Source organism: Canis lupus, chromosome 26 (genome assembly GCF_011100685.1).
Source record: "Canis lupus familiaris isolate Mischka breed German Shepherd chromosome 26, alternate assembly UU_Cfam_GSD_1.0, whole genome shotgun sequence".
Classification (NCBI taxonomy): Eukaryota; Metazoa; Chordata; class Mammalia; order Carnivora; family Canidae; genus Canis; species Canis lupus.
Genome location: NC_049247.1, coordinates 2,988,907 through 3,004,625, shown reverse-complemented (window position 1 = coordinate 3,004,625; position 15,719 = coordinate 2,988,907). Strand labels below are relative to the sequence as shown.

The following is a 15,719-nucleotide window of genomic DNA, read 5'->3' as shown; positions in this document are numbered from 1 at the left end:
GAGCCGACTTTCTACAAGAATATCCTAACCAAGTAGTTCATATCAATGGGGCTCTCATCACGGACCAGGCATTCCTGAGAACTGCACACACTTCAGTTTCTCAGGCCTCACGACAACCGTGTGAGATGAACCCCACATCCACTGTACAAAAAGAGAATGCAGGCTTGGCAAGATCATTAACCTGTCCAAGATCACAGAGCTCAGAGTCTGTGTACCAGGAGAGCATAATGTGAGAATTCTCGGGACCACTGACCTCTCTGCAAGATCATCCTTTTTATCTTAACTGTGCCAGTCGTCAAAAACAAATCTAAAGGGAAACCAGATTCTGAAGTAGAAGTGCGGATCTTTCTCGTCATGACATCTGTGCACTTAAAACCCAAAAATGTCCATGAAGCAGGACTGTCCTCTTGCAGAAATGTCTACCAGGTACCACCCAGACAGACACACTGAAACTTTAAAAGCTGTTCCTTCAAAAGGATGCATTTTGCTCATGAGTAATCCATCTACAGAACAAACATCTGGACGATGAAACCCTACTTCTGCCTAGTTGAAGCAAGGCTCTGGCAAAGCAGCAGAAAGGCAGCACTATTTTAATGCTCAAAAATTTGTTGGTGTGGTGCCACCACTGTGGTTCTGAATGAGGAGTCTGAGTGCCACACTGACCCACAAGGATGCCAGGACTGGCTGGGAGATTGGAGGGAGCTCTGTGCGGGGACAGCTGAGGAACCAGAGTAGCCTGGAGCCAAGGGGCACAGCCACAAGAGCTATTCTGGTACAGCTTCAAACCTACTGCGTGGAAGCAGGTATTAGACATTCACAGGACTCCAAGGGCATACATAAGATACATGCGGATCAGCCACAAAGGGGCAGAACTTTCCTGCAGCCAGGGCCCCCCCCCCCCGAGCAATGAGCGTGCTGCCCTGACAGGAGCTAAATGGTTAGCCTCTGGCTCAGGGACTGACCACCCCTCAGGAATGCCTACTTTGATCAAAATATTACTTGAGGAGGGTCAACTACAAAGGTTCCCAGGAACTTCTCTAGGGTGATGGAAATATTCTATATATCCTGAGTGCTTGGTGGTTGCACAATCACATAAGGCTGTCATAATTCCAGAACAGTAAAGTTGAGAAGCCTGCACTGCACTGCACGTGGATTATGCTTCAATAACAAACACCAAAATTGCTGAAGTCTCTTCTCAGGCTAAATTCTGGACTTCCCTCTATTAATATGCAGCTGGGGTGACCTACCACCTGTCCCTATTTGTCTGGGACTTCCCAAGGATGTGGGGCTTTCGGTGCTGAAACAAGGAAGTCCCACACAAAGGGGATGATGTAGTTCCCCTGCCTGCATCTCAAAACTCTGCTCTTATGTCCTTCTGGCACAGAATGGCTGCAGTGACCACGGGATGACAGGCCCAATCTAACCCACTCAGTGGCCCACTCAGAGTAGGAACAGCTTACTATTTTAAGGAATACAGAGAGGTACCTACAAAGCAAACAACTGCTTGATTTTTCATTCAAATGAATTTCAAAACTTTTTAAAATACAAAGAGAAATGTACAAATGTACACTGTATGTGTAGTGTCTCTCCCATGCTCTGCCAATTTCTTTATAGAAGCAAGAGATCCATCCAAATCAGCAGTAAGACGAAATTCAATGTGGAAGTTAGACACCAAAAGTCTGCCTCTATGAGGAGAACAGACACCTTACAGCACCTTCTCAAACTGATGTGGGACATTGAAACCCACTGGCCCAGTTCCCTGCACACAGTAAGCCTGCGTCAGACACACACGAGTACTTTATTGACAGCAATGGGGAAGTCGTGTTAGGTGAAGCCTATGATCATAACCTGGTACTTACCCACTCTGACTGTGTTCTCCGATTCGCTTCTGGGGACGACACGAATATGCCAGTATCTTGAACATATAGGTGAAGGCACTGCCATCGGGAGGCTTGGTGATAAAGACGCTCTGGCCGCAGAGGAAGACCAGGAAAGCCACGCCAATGCAGACAGCTGGGATGAGGTAGCCAGTCACAAAGCCCACGTTCTGCTGAATGTAGGCAATGCCTCCCAGTGAAATGATTGCTCCCAGATTAATGCTCCAATAAAACCAATTAAAAAACCTTCTTGTGGCTTCTGGACCTCGGTCTTTAACCTAAAACAACAGGGAGGAAACAGATTTTAAAACATGGTGATCTTCAAGGATGGAAAGCCTGTATAATGTGGGCACCTGGATGGCTCAGTTGGTGAAGCGTCTGCCTTTGGCTCAGGTCATGATCTCAGAGGCCTGGGATCAAGTCCTATGTTGGGCTCCCTGCTCAGCAGGGAGTCTGCTTCTCCCTGTCCCTCTGTGTGCCTGCATGCACTTGCTCACATGCACACGTGCTCTTTCATTTTCTCTCTTGCTGTCTCAAGTAAGTAGATAAATCTTAAAAAAAAAAAAAAAAAAAAAAAAGGAAAGAAAAAGAAAAGCCTGTATAATGAAGTGACTAAGGTCACTGGAACACAATCGACCGGTGTTTACAGATACATTCAGTGTCCCTGACAAAGGAGCACCCTGTAACTTCCAATCACTATACTTTCTGGATAGTGTTTTTCTTAATTATGCTGAAATCCAAGAAATCCAAGAGAGTTTCTCAAAGTAACATCTGGGGACCGCCTTCTCTGGAAACACCGGAATGCTCCCTAAAAGTGCTGATTCACAAGCCTCTCTGGCCAGAGCTAATGAGTCCTCATCTCTGGGATTCGGACCCAGGGATTGGCCTTTTAAACATTTTCCAGGCGACTTCTGCTCACAGGTTAAGTTTTAGAACCACTGCTATAGAGCTCCACGCACAAAGGAAATTCCAGACTGAAACTAACCCTATATACTCTTTCATACCAGGAAGGCTATGGAGGGAATCAGAAGACATTCTGGTAAGGACAGAGATTCCTGGAGGCTTCAACAATCCCTCACCTCCTGAACTTCGACAGAAGTAGGGGGTAACACTGTTCACAGGACTACTGCAATGGGCCCCACGGTGCTAGTGGCACTCCACGGGGGGGGGACAGGTGCCCCACACACCTTCCCTTCTTGCCATGACATCCGCATCTACACAGATGCCACCTCTACACTAGCTGGTGATCTCATATACAATTTCTAAACCAGCTTACTAGCTAAAGGCTGACACTAGATTGCATACAAAGGCTGTCCTAGGAACCTCTGTTGTCTCCTCCTTACAAGTTACAAAAAGGAGGATTTCTATTTCAGTCACAGATGTGACGTGTTCCATGAAGCAGTCCCCACCTGCAGAGCACAAAGAAGGTTACCCATGGGGGCCCAAAGAACCAAGGGCCAGATATAAAAAAGCACCTTGTTAGCAGTCACATAAGTTGATACAATACCGTAAGCTCTATTTTTTGAGATCAAAATACAGGTATAAAACAGTCAAAATTGTGTGCTCCTTAAAAGAAAAAAAATATAATCCAAAAGGATTAAATGTGGCTGTGTTGACAAGAGACATGCTTAATTAAGATAACGACATGGTAACCAGCACCCCAAACTGAAAATCTGAGTTTTAAATAAACCACAGGTTTCAGGAGGTGCTTTGACTCTAGCCTATGTCAGATCTGGGTAGAGGTCCTAGACCAAATGCTGGCATGATGAATGAGTGATTCATTCTGGGAATTTCTCTTATTTCTAAGACAGCTCTTCATGGGGACACGATGTATATGAATGTTACTAAACTGGACACAAACATTCATTCTATCCTAGAGGCAGATCAGAGGAAAGAAACATCATAAGCAGAGAAGTGGTTACAGGGAAAATATAACTAAAGATATAAAACCCAGTAATGGGGTGGGGGGGTGCTCAGCAAGTCTTAAAGGGAAGAGAGCCAGTAAACAGACCATCTAAAATTATACAGACAATATACGTATTGGCTGAAGTACATCAGGCCCTTCCCATCGCCTGTGTCAGTACTGCGCACATGGTCCTGTGTGAACTTGGCAGTCCCTGTTTTGAACGTCCGAGTGTAATTCTCCAATGTTACTTAAGAAAATGAAGCCTCTTACTAAGGCCTCAAATAACCACATACCCGTAATTTTTTTTTCTTCCACAAATGGGAAGTTGGCTCCTATAAACTGCAAATCACATGCTTCTGTGCCCTGAGCTGGCAAGCCCACTGCCAGTCACATTACATCATCATCCGATCATCCGTGCAGGGACCTCCTGCCCTTCCTGGGCGAAAGTAAACAAGCCTCTCATGTGACCAGTCACCAGATGCAGCTGCCGTTAGTTCAAAAAACCACAGCTAAAACAGGATGGTGTACAGTAAGTCAGACAAGTTGGCTGGTTTGGAAAAATTCCTTAAAATGCACAAAACTGCCACTTTTTTCCTCACTATAAAAAAAAAAGTTGTATGATTTGCTCTCTGCATCTGTAAAGTAAGCTTTTCTTCTTTCAGTTCACTATTTGAAAGGACAGTGTGACCTTTGAAACAGGTAATGCACCGGGGAGGATGCAGGGGCTGGCACGATTTGCATCAGCCTGGATCACCTTGGACTCCTTAGTGGCCTACCTGCTGTCCCAGGTCAACAGAGGCCTCCCAGAGCTGCACAGCCTGCGCCCGCTCATCTCTCGCTCAGAAAGTTCCCTAAACGTCCTATGTTGGAGATAAAGGGGGAGTGACAGAGAAGCCTAAGAAGTACCTCAGAAACACAGTGGCTTCCGGAAAACAAGGGGAGCCAAGAGATGAGGAGCTAATTTCCTCTGAGGACCAGCGCAGACCCAGGTCTTGGAGCCAACCCCCTGCCCCCACACACATACAGACAGCCCCTGGCATGGAGCAGGCACCCTGGCTGAAGGGTACCCACATTTTCCTTCTAAATGCTTTTCACTGATACAGTCCACACAGAAGAGTCAACCATAAATTTTTTTAATTTTTATTTATTTATGATAGTCACACACACAGAGAGAGAGAGAGAGAGAGGCAGAGACACAGGCAGAGGGAGAAGCAGGCTCCATGCAGGGAGTCCAACGTGGGACTCGATCCCGGGACTCCAGGATCGCGCCCTGGGCCAAAGGCAGGCGCCAAACCGCCGCGCCACCCGGGGATCCCGAGTCAACCATTTTGAAACGTACAGCTCCCAGGTTTTCAGCCGACCCACACTTGAGCAACCACAAGCACTATCCAATTCCACATTTCATCACACCACTTCCCATTCCTTGTCCACTACTCCCCACTACCACTCCTCTTCCAGTCTTTATGAATTTGCCCATTCTGGGCACTTCTGTACAAGAGAAAGGAAAGAATGTGTGGTCCTTCATGTCTGGATCTTCCCCTTGGCATGGTGTTTTCAATGTTCATCCCCACTGTAGCACGTACCAGCACTCAGGGTGGAGGGATGGCCCACTGTACCATCTACTCTATCTATGCATCATGCAAGGACATCTCCACTTTTTACTTACATGCTTTAATCTCATGCAAAAGCTGAAAGAACAGTAAAGCATACACTTCTATATACACTTCACTTAGCTTCTTGGTTCTCTTTTTCTCTAGATTCAAGGACGTTATACTTGAGAAACAAAGGCAATGTGTGTGTCCTGATTGGATTCCCAGTGTTTTTCATTTATAAATGAAATACTCTTGAGGCTTAATGATTTAAAAATAAATTGCAGCATGATAACATTTCACCCCATATGAATCTAAAAATAAAGCCACTCTTCTACATGACCACAAACCATTATCCCACCCAAGAAATTGAACATCAATGCCATTTTATCTAATGTGTGGTCTATCATCAAATTACCCTAATTGTCCCTCAAAATGGCTTTAAAAAAAAAACAAAACAAAACACCAGGGATCCAATCAGAACACACACATTGCCTTTGTTTCTCAAGTCTAACATCCTTGAATCTAGAGTGGCCCTATTTCTTTCAGGATAGTGTCATATTTGAAGAGATTAGCCCAGTTAACTCACAGAAGAGAGCACTTTTTTTTTTTTTTTAACGTCGACACGTTATTACACATCCTGTCATGCATTCTCGATAACCTCTATAAGACCACTCCTTCCTTTATGAAATGTTGATTGCTCATCCATCATGGACTGGAGACAACTGACTTCATGTTGGCCTGCCCAGGTCCAAACACAGCTCCTATTGCCCTGCTGTGGTTCTGGGCCGGTCAAACGTCCTCAGCCTGTGTTAAGATAGACACATGCAGTCTGTAGAGTGTCCTGAGGCTACGAGAAGGCAAAGTAACAAGTACAGTGAGGACACGACAAACATTCACATGGCATGTGGGCCGTGTCTTTCAAGGGGCTTCACTGCGCTGCCAATGCTGCGCCTTCACTGATGACACCCAAGACGGAAGCCACGAGCCTGGGCTCTGAGACCCGACTATGACCCAGCTGTGCTAGGTAGGTCTCAGAAAGCACATCTCGAAGCCATGGTTAAAACAGAGGTCAGGAAATCAGACCCGGACTACAACCGTGGCTTGCCCACTCACTACAAGAAGTCATCTTTTGTACCTCCGCCTCCTTGGGGGAGTCAACGAGGTCATGTGTGTAACACATGCTCATTTCCTGGCGCAGAGAAGAATTTGGAACATGAGGCAGCGATCTCTCAACATTATTGAGATTCAGCAAGGCGCCACCTCACTGTAAAGGGTAGCCGGACAGGGTCCACTTAAAGCTCAGACTAAGGACAGGCACCTGCATCCTGGCTCAGTCAGGCACTAGCTGTGTGACTTTGGGCAAATGATTTACCTCTCAAGCCTTATGTATAAAATGGGCACAAGAGCAGCAGCAGCGTCACGACGACTGATGAAGCACGGAGAGAGGGCCTGGAGAACAGTAAGCCGTATGTGCCGTCACGTCAAGTTCAGCACAAACACCTGGGGATCATCTTCCCTGCGGCTGCCGACCCCACCTCCACGCTCTTCACTCTGTGTCCACTCGACCCACCTCCGTCCAAATCCCTCTCTGTAACCCGGCCAGCATGATGGACTGCCTTCTGGTACGCCTGAGGTTCTCACTTCCCTCCCTAGTCTGCACACATCACAAACTTCTTCTGTGAACGGGCGGGGCGCACACGTTTTAGGTATTGAGTTGAGAGACATCTGGCCTTTGTCACAAGTCCCCAGTTGTGCTACTGCAAGGTGACAGCGGCCACTCACAGCTGGTGCGGGCCCAGCGGGCCGTGACTGTTCCGATGAAGCTTTAATTAGGGAGACCAACGTCTGAGTTTCATAAATTTTTCCCCTGTCACAGGAGACTCTGCTTTTTCCCTACCGCTTGAGAACCTAAGAACCACTCTCGCTGTTGGCTCGCAGGCCCCCCCGAAGCAGGAAGTGGGCAGGTTTGGCTGCCAGGACACAGCTGCTGGGCGCACCTGCGCTCGGAGGACCTGCTTCTCGAAGACGCCGCTCGACGCGGCACACCCGCAACAGCTTCCTACTGTACTCGAAGCACACCCACGAGTCTTTTAAAAGCCCCACGGGACCTGGCCTCGGCCCGCCGGTCCTTTCCCACTTCTGTTTCCCTGCAGCATAGTTGCCGTCTGCGGCTAAGCGCGCACCCTCCGCGTTGACTTGACAGGGACGCGCCGCGGCCTGAGCGTCACGTGGCCTCTTCAGAGCCCGGAGCCGCGAGGCGCCCGCCCAGGCCGTGACCCCGGGGTCCCGGGCTGGGGTCCCGGGCTGGAGCCCCGCGGCGGGCTGCCCGCAGGGGGCCTGCTCCTCCCTCTAGAGGCCTGGGTCTCTGCCTCTCTTTGTGCCTCTCATGAGTAAATAAGTAACATCTTAAGAAAAAAAAAGGGGAACCGGAGCGTCGGTCCGTGGCGGCCCCGCGGCTCTGCACCCGTGGCCGAGGTCGCCCCGGGGGCCCCGGTGGGGCCGGGGGTGTGGTGCTCGGGGCTCGCCGCTCGCCCGCCCCCCCGCCCCCGCTCACCTGGTCCGCCCCGAAGGGCGTGACGTTGGCCTTGACGGCGCCCACGCCGAGGCCGACGAGCGCCAGCGCCGAGAGCGCGGCCGGGGCGCAGTAGCGGGCGGGCGCGTCGGGGCAGGGCGGCGCGGAGCAGTTGCGGAGGCGCGTGGGGCGCGGGGCCCCGCAGAGCGCGGCGCGGGGCGCGGGCGCGGCCAGCAGCGGCAAGGCCAGCATGCCCAGCAGGTAGAGCGCCAGGCTGAGCAGGATGGCGCGCGCGCGGCCCAGCTGCGCGTCGGCCAGCCAGCCCCCGAACGGCGACACCAGGTAGGCGAGGCCCACGAAGAGCAGCAGCGCCTGGCTGGCCTGCGCGCCCTCCCAGCCGAACGGCGCGCCGTTCAGGAACAGCACCAGGTTGGCCGTGACGCCGTAGAAGGCGGCGCGCTCCAGCAGCTCCGTCAGCAGCACCGCCGCGCACGCCGCCCGCCGGCCCGCGAACGCCCCCCGCCGCGCGCCCAGCAGCGGCGCCCGCTCGCCCGCCGCCGCGCCCTCCATGCGCCCGCCGCCGCCGCCACTCGGCCGCCGCCCTTCTCGCGAGACCCGCCCGACGACGCGCCCCGGCCCGGCCAGGCCCGGCCCGGCCCGCCCCGCCCCTCGCGCGTCCCTCCCGGCGGCGCCGCCGCCCTTCTCGCGAGAGCCGCTCGGCCCGCCGCCCTGGGCCGGGGGCCGCGCGCCGCCGGCAACTTCCGTTTCCGCCCGGAAGCCCGGCGGGGCGGGGCGGGGCGGGGCAGCTTCCGCCGGGCCGCGGTGGCCCCACAGCCCCGGCTCCGGGTGCGCGCGCCGACGGGGCTTCTGTCCCTGTGCCCGCAGCCCCGGCGACGGCGACGGCGCCCCGCGACACCCGGCCTCGCTCCGGCCTCGCTCCGGCCTCGGGGCCAGCCGAGCGGCGGGCGCGCAGGTAGGGAGCCTGCCCCCACGCTCCAGCGAGCGCCCCTGCGCCTCTTGTTCTCCCGGACGCGCGCCCCCTGGACCGCCACCCGCCCCGGGCCGGCACGCAGCAGGCGGCAGGGAGCGGCCGGAGGGAGGCCCCGGGGCTCGGGGGAGCGTCCGCCTTCGGCTCCGGCTGGGGTCCGGGCCCGCGATCGACCCCGCGTCGGGCTCCCTGCGTGGGGCCTGCCTCTCCCTCCGCCCCCCCCCCATGTGTGTCTCATGAATAAATGAATCTTTAAAGAAAAAGAAAAAAAAGAGGAGCCCTTGCGTGCTGGAGGGACCTTCACACGGTCGTTCAAGCTCCTCGTTCTCAGCTCCGAAGCTCGGATGTCACGTTTCCGACCCCCCAGCAGAGGGCGGAGCCCTCCTCACGCCCCGGGAGCGCCCTCCACCTCTGTCTGCACAGCACCGTGTAAAGTTAGGATCGTGCGTTTTGCGAAAACGATTTAACGTGTCTTCAGACCTGGGAGGGATGGGAATTTCTTTGTCCGTCCCCCGTAGTCCAAGAACCTAGCACAAATCCTCGCAAGCGGTAAGTACATGTGGAACCCAACAAACGAATATTTGTTGATTTTTAAGTGGTGCCGAAAGAAAGTTTTATGTTCGATTCTTTTTTTTTTTTTTTTTTTTGGACTTCCCTGATGTTCTAAAGCATACATCAGTCTCCTAATTTAGCTGAAAGGCAAACCGCTTAAGATTTCTGTCTGGGGTCATACACTCAGTAGAGCGGAGTCTTCAATTAAAGGCTTTTACTTAATTCCTCGTACAAGGCTCTGCCTCTTCCACATTCTGGCTGGAATCTGAGACAGAACCTTCAAGTATTTGCTAAAAGACTGGTAAAACTGACACTCAGGCAAAGCGCAGAGTAAATAGGGGATAAAAGTTAAGCCGTCTGACTTAGCGTGTGATGATTTAGTGGGAAGCCCTGGCCCGTGCGGATGTGCCATTTCAGATGACGGCAACGGAAGGGAGTTGGATTATCTCGGCTAAGAAGTATAAAGCTAAGTGAGCAAAGCGAGAGTTCAGGACGTACCCTAGGAACGAACTTTGAGCAGTTCCTCTCGTGGGTAAGGAAATCAGCCGTACCCTGCAGTCTCTGACACCGTGAAGTTGCAGAACAGTCCAGTAGGAAGAAATGGGCTGGTTTGGTCGCCTTGTTTTTTAACAGCCAAACCGGCTTTGTGACTTGCTTTGGTAAGGAGAATGTAGTGGAGTATCCCTGGGCCAGGTCTGTCCTTAAGCCTTAGGAAGGTCTGGAAGCTTCTGCTTTTGTGCCTTCAAAGCCATGAGCCACCACGTAAGCAGTCCAGGCACCTTGCTGGAGAGACGTTATTGAAGAAGACCCCGCAATCGAGTCAAGAGGTGGTCGCCATCACCCCAGCCGACCTGCCAGCTGAAGGAAGCTACATAAGTCAGCAGCAGCAGCAAGATCAGCAGAAACTGCCCCAGCTGAGCCTCAAACCAGATTACAGAATTGCGAACAAATGAAATACTTGTTACTCTAAATCACTAAGATCAGGGCAGGATCGTTAGGTAGCATCAGATAACGAAAATACACATCTTCTCCCGTGGCCACAATCTGCTGACACCAGGTAGCAGCCACTGTCTTAGGTGGGGCACATACTTTGCTTTTATCTGAATCCTGCTCACTCGCTGCTGTCCTATTTTCTTACTGCAGAGAATTTTTCTCTCTGCCCGTCTGGTGCAGTAGCCGCTAGCCACGTGTGGCTATTTGAACTTAAATTACCACGAGTTTAATAAAATGAAACATTTTGTGCCTCAGTCACACCTGCCACATTTCAAGTGCCCAGTAGCCTCCTGTGACTGGCGGCCACCATGGTGAACAGCACAGTATACATCACCCCACTGCAGAAATTTCTGTTGGGTTAGTATAAGCACTGCCTCATGCTAACGTGCAGTGGGCACCACACCCTTGATTACTACTTGTCCAACGTGCACACCCTCCTGTCCTTCCCGATTCCATTCAGCTGTCTATTCTCAATTTGTCCTCACCCCACCTTGCTCCCTACCATTTATCTATGTATCCATGTAGCTCAGGAGAAGCTGACTTCATCTTTGTTTCTAAATCTGACTATTCAAAGCCAATGCTAGTGTCTCATACCTCTTCACAGTGACTGGTTGGGAAACCCAGACTGCAACCATTCAAGACAAATTCCCCCAGGGCCCAGCAGAGGACAGATAACATAAAGTGGCCCAGTCGGGCTAAAAGAAAGGACTTGTTCCATGACTGCAAAGGAGACACACTCTTCAAATGGGGCATGGATTCACAAGCCTAAATCCCTAATTGCTGCTGGCAGCTGTCTCACAAGCACGAGAGGAACCAGCTCAGGACGTGGATGGCACAGAAAATCAGGGAGAAGTTAGACAGTAAAAGATCATAAATCCTACCCTGTTCAGGCCACTGTGTTGGGTTTTCTGTTACTTGTAGCCAAAAGCCACCTGTCATGATTCTATCAAAAAGCAGGAAAACAAAAGAATAAAAGAAGGCAGCCTTAGAGTCTCTGCCTGGCCTGTGTAACCAATGTGTGCGGAGCTCCTGTGCTAAGCCCCAAGGATTGTAACGCTAAACTGACGTGAGTTGACTCACCACTTTATGGCGTACACTTGTAATAGGCCCGTGTTAATGAAAGTAATCATGGGAGTCTCTCTTTGGCTGTTGAAATAAACAAGTAAATGACCTAACTGAAACAGCTGGTGTCTGGGGATAGGTAACATTATCTTACAGAGTATATTTCTGTGGGCTGTCTCCACCTCAAGGGCCCTCTGGGAAAGAGGACCTTTCTGCAAGAATGCTTGCAGTGTGGGCTGAAATGCAGCATGTACTCTAAGACGCTGGGCCCTTCCTTCTCTATCACCGCCTATCCCCTGTTCTTGCTCAGTGTGGAACCCATAGGAGATGCTATCTGATGGAGTGAATTCAGAAACCAGTGAGGAACTGAGGACATTTTAGGGGCTGTCAACTTTCTCACGGTATCTCTGTTTCTCATTTCACATCAGCATGGCTCAGCCCTTGCCACCGCACAGCCGCGTCTGCTTACTCAGTTTCAGCTTCCTCAAAACTTTGGTTTACAAGTAGGCATTATGGATGTCCTGTACCATCTGTGTGTCACTAACCAACTCTTCTCCACGTGTCAGGACGGCTCAATGTCAGCACTCATGGCCGATGCTTCTTCGGGCTCTCCGGTTCCATCCCAGGGATCACAAGAGGCCCAGCTCGTCTCTGTGTGCCAGGCTGTGCTGTGAGGCATTAGCTGCATTAGAGTCAGGCCATCCTGTCCATCTTTTGACTCTCCTTAGATATGGAGTAGTCATAATTTCTGTTTATTTCACAGAGTCCCTGTTGTAATAGTTTTGTCTGGCTGAAAATGTAGGTAGAAACAGAAAATAGAAGTAAAAACAGAGTCAACCCATGGGGACAGAGTTAGGCCTTAAATTCCCAAGTCCAAAACAAAGCCACACTGACCTGCTGTTGTGTGAATTCATTTAGCTCTCACAATGACTTGTGTTTTATTTTTACAGGGGAGGTGAGACTGTGTGGCCAGGATGGGTTTTGGTTTGACTTTTTTCACTCATTTTCTTTGACCATTGTTAGTAGCAACCTCTTTGGGTTCCTTTTCTCTTGTGCTTTAAAAAAAACTGTGAGACTTCTGCAAGAGTCAGGCATTCACCTACAGAAAGAGGGAGGCAGGAGAGAGAGTAGGTGAAAGAAAAGGGGCTTCTGCTTCCTTCTGTTTGAAGAAGTGCAAGACGCAGGACTGAACCTGCCTGTTCAGCTTCAACTCCACTCCTACGGTTCCTTGTAAACCTGTCTATCTGTAAAGCATTCACAAAACAGATAGTGGGCAGCTGCAGTGTATTTGTGTTTAGATGGACCCGACAGAAGAGGTCCAAGGAGAGGAACTGAAGCACGTACGTGACACCATCCAGCGTGTAGTTCTAAGCCTGTCCTATGCATGGAGAAAATAACGGATTATTCAGTGAATTCCCTTGGAATGAGCAACTATAACACGTGAGAAGAACAGGCTTCACGTTTCAAACCAGCATCCATTCCAGACAGATAAAATATTATCATGGAGAAATAAAAAAATTATAAAAAGTGTTATATGAAATGATTGGCAAATAGAGAATCTCAGGGCGGGGAAATCTTTCCTGAGCCGAACACCGAACCCATAAGCCATAACAGAAAACATCCATAAATTTGGCTACATAACGACTTAAAACTTATTTACGTTAAAAAAAAAAGGATAACTGTTGTCTGGCAGCAAACAAATTTAAAAATATTTGAAATACAAGTGGCAAAGCTAATAATGTCTTTATTTTATAAGTTCTTAGGAATCTTACGGGATTTCTTGGGTAAATACCCAATAAATAAAACTGGCAAAACGAATGGCCAGGTGTCATAGAAAATAGCTGTCCTTTGGTGCTGTTCAGCATCTCTTCTGCTAGGGGCACCTTGCTTTTCAGCTCCTGGGGTGGTGCAGGCAGGACTGGCCTGGCCAGGCTAGCTGTGGTCATGGTCACATGATCTCAGTCCATCCAATGGCAGGATTCCATCTGTTGATACAGTGATTGGCTCAGATGGACTCTGACCCATTCTGATCTAGTCAAAGCCAATCCCTTGGCTTATTCTGGAGGACCAGGAGTGAATGTTCCTTTTGTTGGATTTGTAATCCTAAAGATAGAAGTCTGGAGTTGCCAAGGGCCATCTTGTAAAACTTAAGAATGAAACAACTCAAAAAGGTAGGGATGCAGAGAGAAAGACCTTGTTTGCAATGGACATGTTCTGGGTCTAGGTTCTGCCCATCCTCTACAGGAGCTTTTTCCTGGACATTTCTGTGGTGAGCCTGTGACTTCCCTTTCTGATTAAGCAACTGTGACTTCTAGTTCCTTGCGACTGGAAAACTTCCAACTAATAGAAGCAGTACATATCCATGCATGCACCCACATGGGAAAAAAAAAAAAAAAAAGACCCTTCGAGGGGAAAAAAGTCAAATTACACCAGTAATTTAAAAACAAAAAGAGGGGACATGTCACTTGAACTGAAAAATAGTTTTGGCAATTGTTGGGCGGTGAAGTGAGTGTACTCAAGTGACCCGTGGAAAGGTAAATTTGGTGTAGTGTTTCTAGAGGGCAATTGGCTATGTATATCAAAACCACAGTTGCCTGCATTCTGAATGTGCAGTGCCACTGTTAGGAATTTTAAAATGCATGTGGAGACTTAGCATGAACTTAAATGTTCATGGCAATGTTGCTTAAAATAGCAAAAAGATTGGAAACAGGCATGGATTAAATTGTAGTCCATGGGTACACTGGGAAACTATGTAGTTACTCAAATGGTACCGGATTCTGAGGTAGAAACACATTCGCAGTCTAGGGTTGCAGTCTATGATCCTGTTCACATTCTCTTGTTACAAGTCACAACAACTTTGTTGCTTCAGATATCACCCATGTGTGAGCTCACAGCTGTGTGAGCCACAAGTTTGGGCATGGCTGACTGGTTCCCAGCCTGGGGTCTCAGGAGCAGAAGTGAAGGTGCGGGCTTGGCTGAGATTTCATCTGGAGCTCTTTTTGGCTTCTGTGATTGTGGCCAGATGTAGTTCTGTGAGAGGGGGTAGTAGAGGGCCCCACTTCCTGCTGGCTGTCAGCTGGGAGCTGCTCTCAGCCCCGAGAACCCCCAGTACCCCGTGCACCTGGCCGCCTTTGGCCCCAATGCCAGCAGCAGAGACTCTCCCTGACGTGCAGTCCCTCTCGCACTAGAGTCTTGATGACATCAAGAAATGCCCAGGGCCTTTACAGGGACAATGACTGGGTGAGACTCACCCTGTATGACCTCCCTATCTCAAGGGTGACTATTTTGGGAATTTAATCTACAAATTCTGCACCCCATCACCTGGATGGGCATCTGATGGAATAACTGGAAGAAGACCTAAATCAGGAGGCTAGAAATCTTGGGGCCATGTTACAATTTTGCCTACCATGATTATTAAATTTTACAAATTGAGCAAATAACCACAAAAAAACTCATATAAAGCATTTTTACTTTTTGTAGTGAAATGACAAACACAAACCAAAAAAAATTTTGTTTTGTTCATCTGCATATGTTAATTATATGTGAGTGTAATAAAAATAAAAAGGGGTGCCAGGGTGGCTCAGTCAGTTAAGCGTCCAACTCTTGATTTCAGCTCAGGTCAAGATTTCAGGGTCCTGAGATCGAGCCCTGCATCAGGCTCCATGCTCAGTGGGGAGTCGGCTAGGATTCTCTCTCGCCCTCTGCCCCTCCCTCTGCTCAAATCTCTCTCAAATTAAATCTTAAAAAATAAATAAAAGTTTAAGAATAAATAAAGGTCAGTACATACAACAGGTTGTTACTAGCAGCAGTTAAAATGTCTTCCCTTTAGGGATGCTTGGGTGGCTCAGCAGTTGAATGCCTGCATTCGGCCCAGGGCATCCTGCATGGAGCCTGCTTCTCTCTCTGCCTATGTCTCTGCCTCTCTCTGTGTCTCTCATGAATAAATAAATAACATCTTAAAAAAATAAAAATATCTTCCCTATAGTCAACCTCTGATGCACAAGCATTGGACCTCTGTCTCTTACATTATTAGAAACGGGAAGCCTTATAACTGCACCAATGCTGTCAGACGTCAAGCATTGCAATGATGAGAAGCTTTGAGATGAGCGTCCTGGTGCTGTAGAGTCAAGAACCTGGTATGCCCCCCCCCCCACACACACACCCTTCAGCACAACAATGGGAAGTCCTGCTTTTTTGCCAAAAGCTCAAAGGGAAAACTGTCTAGTTCGAGTTGACT

At 49.7% G+C, this 15,719-nt stretch overlaps 1 protein-coding gene and 2 long non-coding RNA genes across 3 annotated transcripts in view; 1 reads left to right on the top strand and 2 right to left on the bottom strand.

Annotated features, from left to right (window-relative positions):
- SLC15A4 (solute carrier family 15 member 4) overlaps window positions 1–8,469 on the bottom strand; it is a 28,264-nt gene extending 19,795 nt beyond the window's left edge. Inside the window, exons 1-2 of the mRNA XM_038574734.1 lie at window positions 7,930–8,469; window positions 1,860–2,155 (exon numbers count right to left, since the gene is read on the bottom strand). Of these exons, the coding sequence (XP_038430662.1) occupies window positions 1,860–2,155; window positions 7,930–8,457 (824 nt within the window). The 5' untranslated portion in view covers window positions 8,458–8,469. The remainder of the gene's footprint in view (window positions 1–1,859; window positions 2,156–7,929) is intronic.
- Window positions 5,931–7,696, bottom strand: LOC119866134. The gene is made up of 2 exons (XR_005379077.1): window positions 6,748–7,696; window positions 5,931–6,179 (listed from the first exon to the last, which is right to left on the bottom strand). It is a non-coding gene; the product is annotated as an uncharacterized LOC119866134 (long non-coding RNA).
- A 482-nt stretch (window positions 8,470–8,951) lies between the features above and the next one.
- Window positions 8,952–13,880, top strand: LOC102155367. Its single transcript, XR_005379076.1, has 2 exons — window positions 8,952–9,424; window positions 11,025–13,880. It is a non-coding gene; the product is annotated as an uncharacterized LOC102155367 (long non-coding RNA).
- The last annotated feature ends 1,839 nt before the right edge of the window (window positions 13,881–15,719 follow it).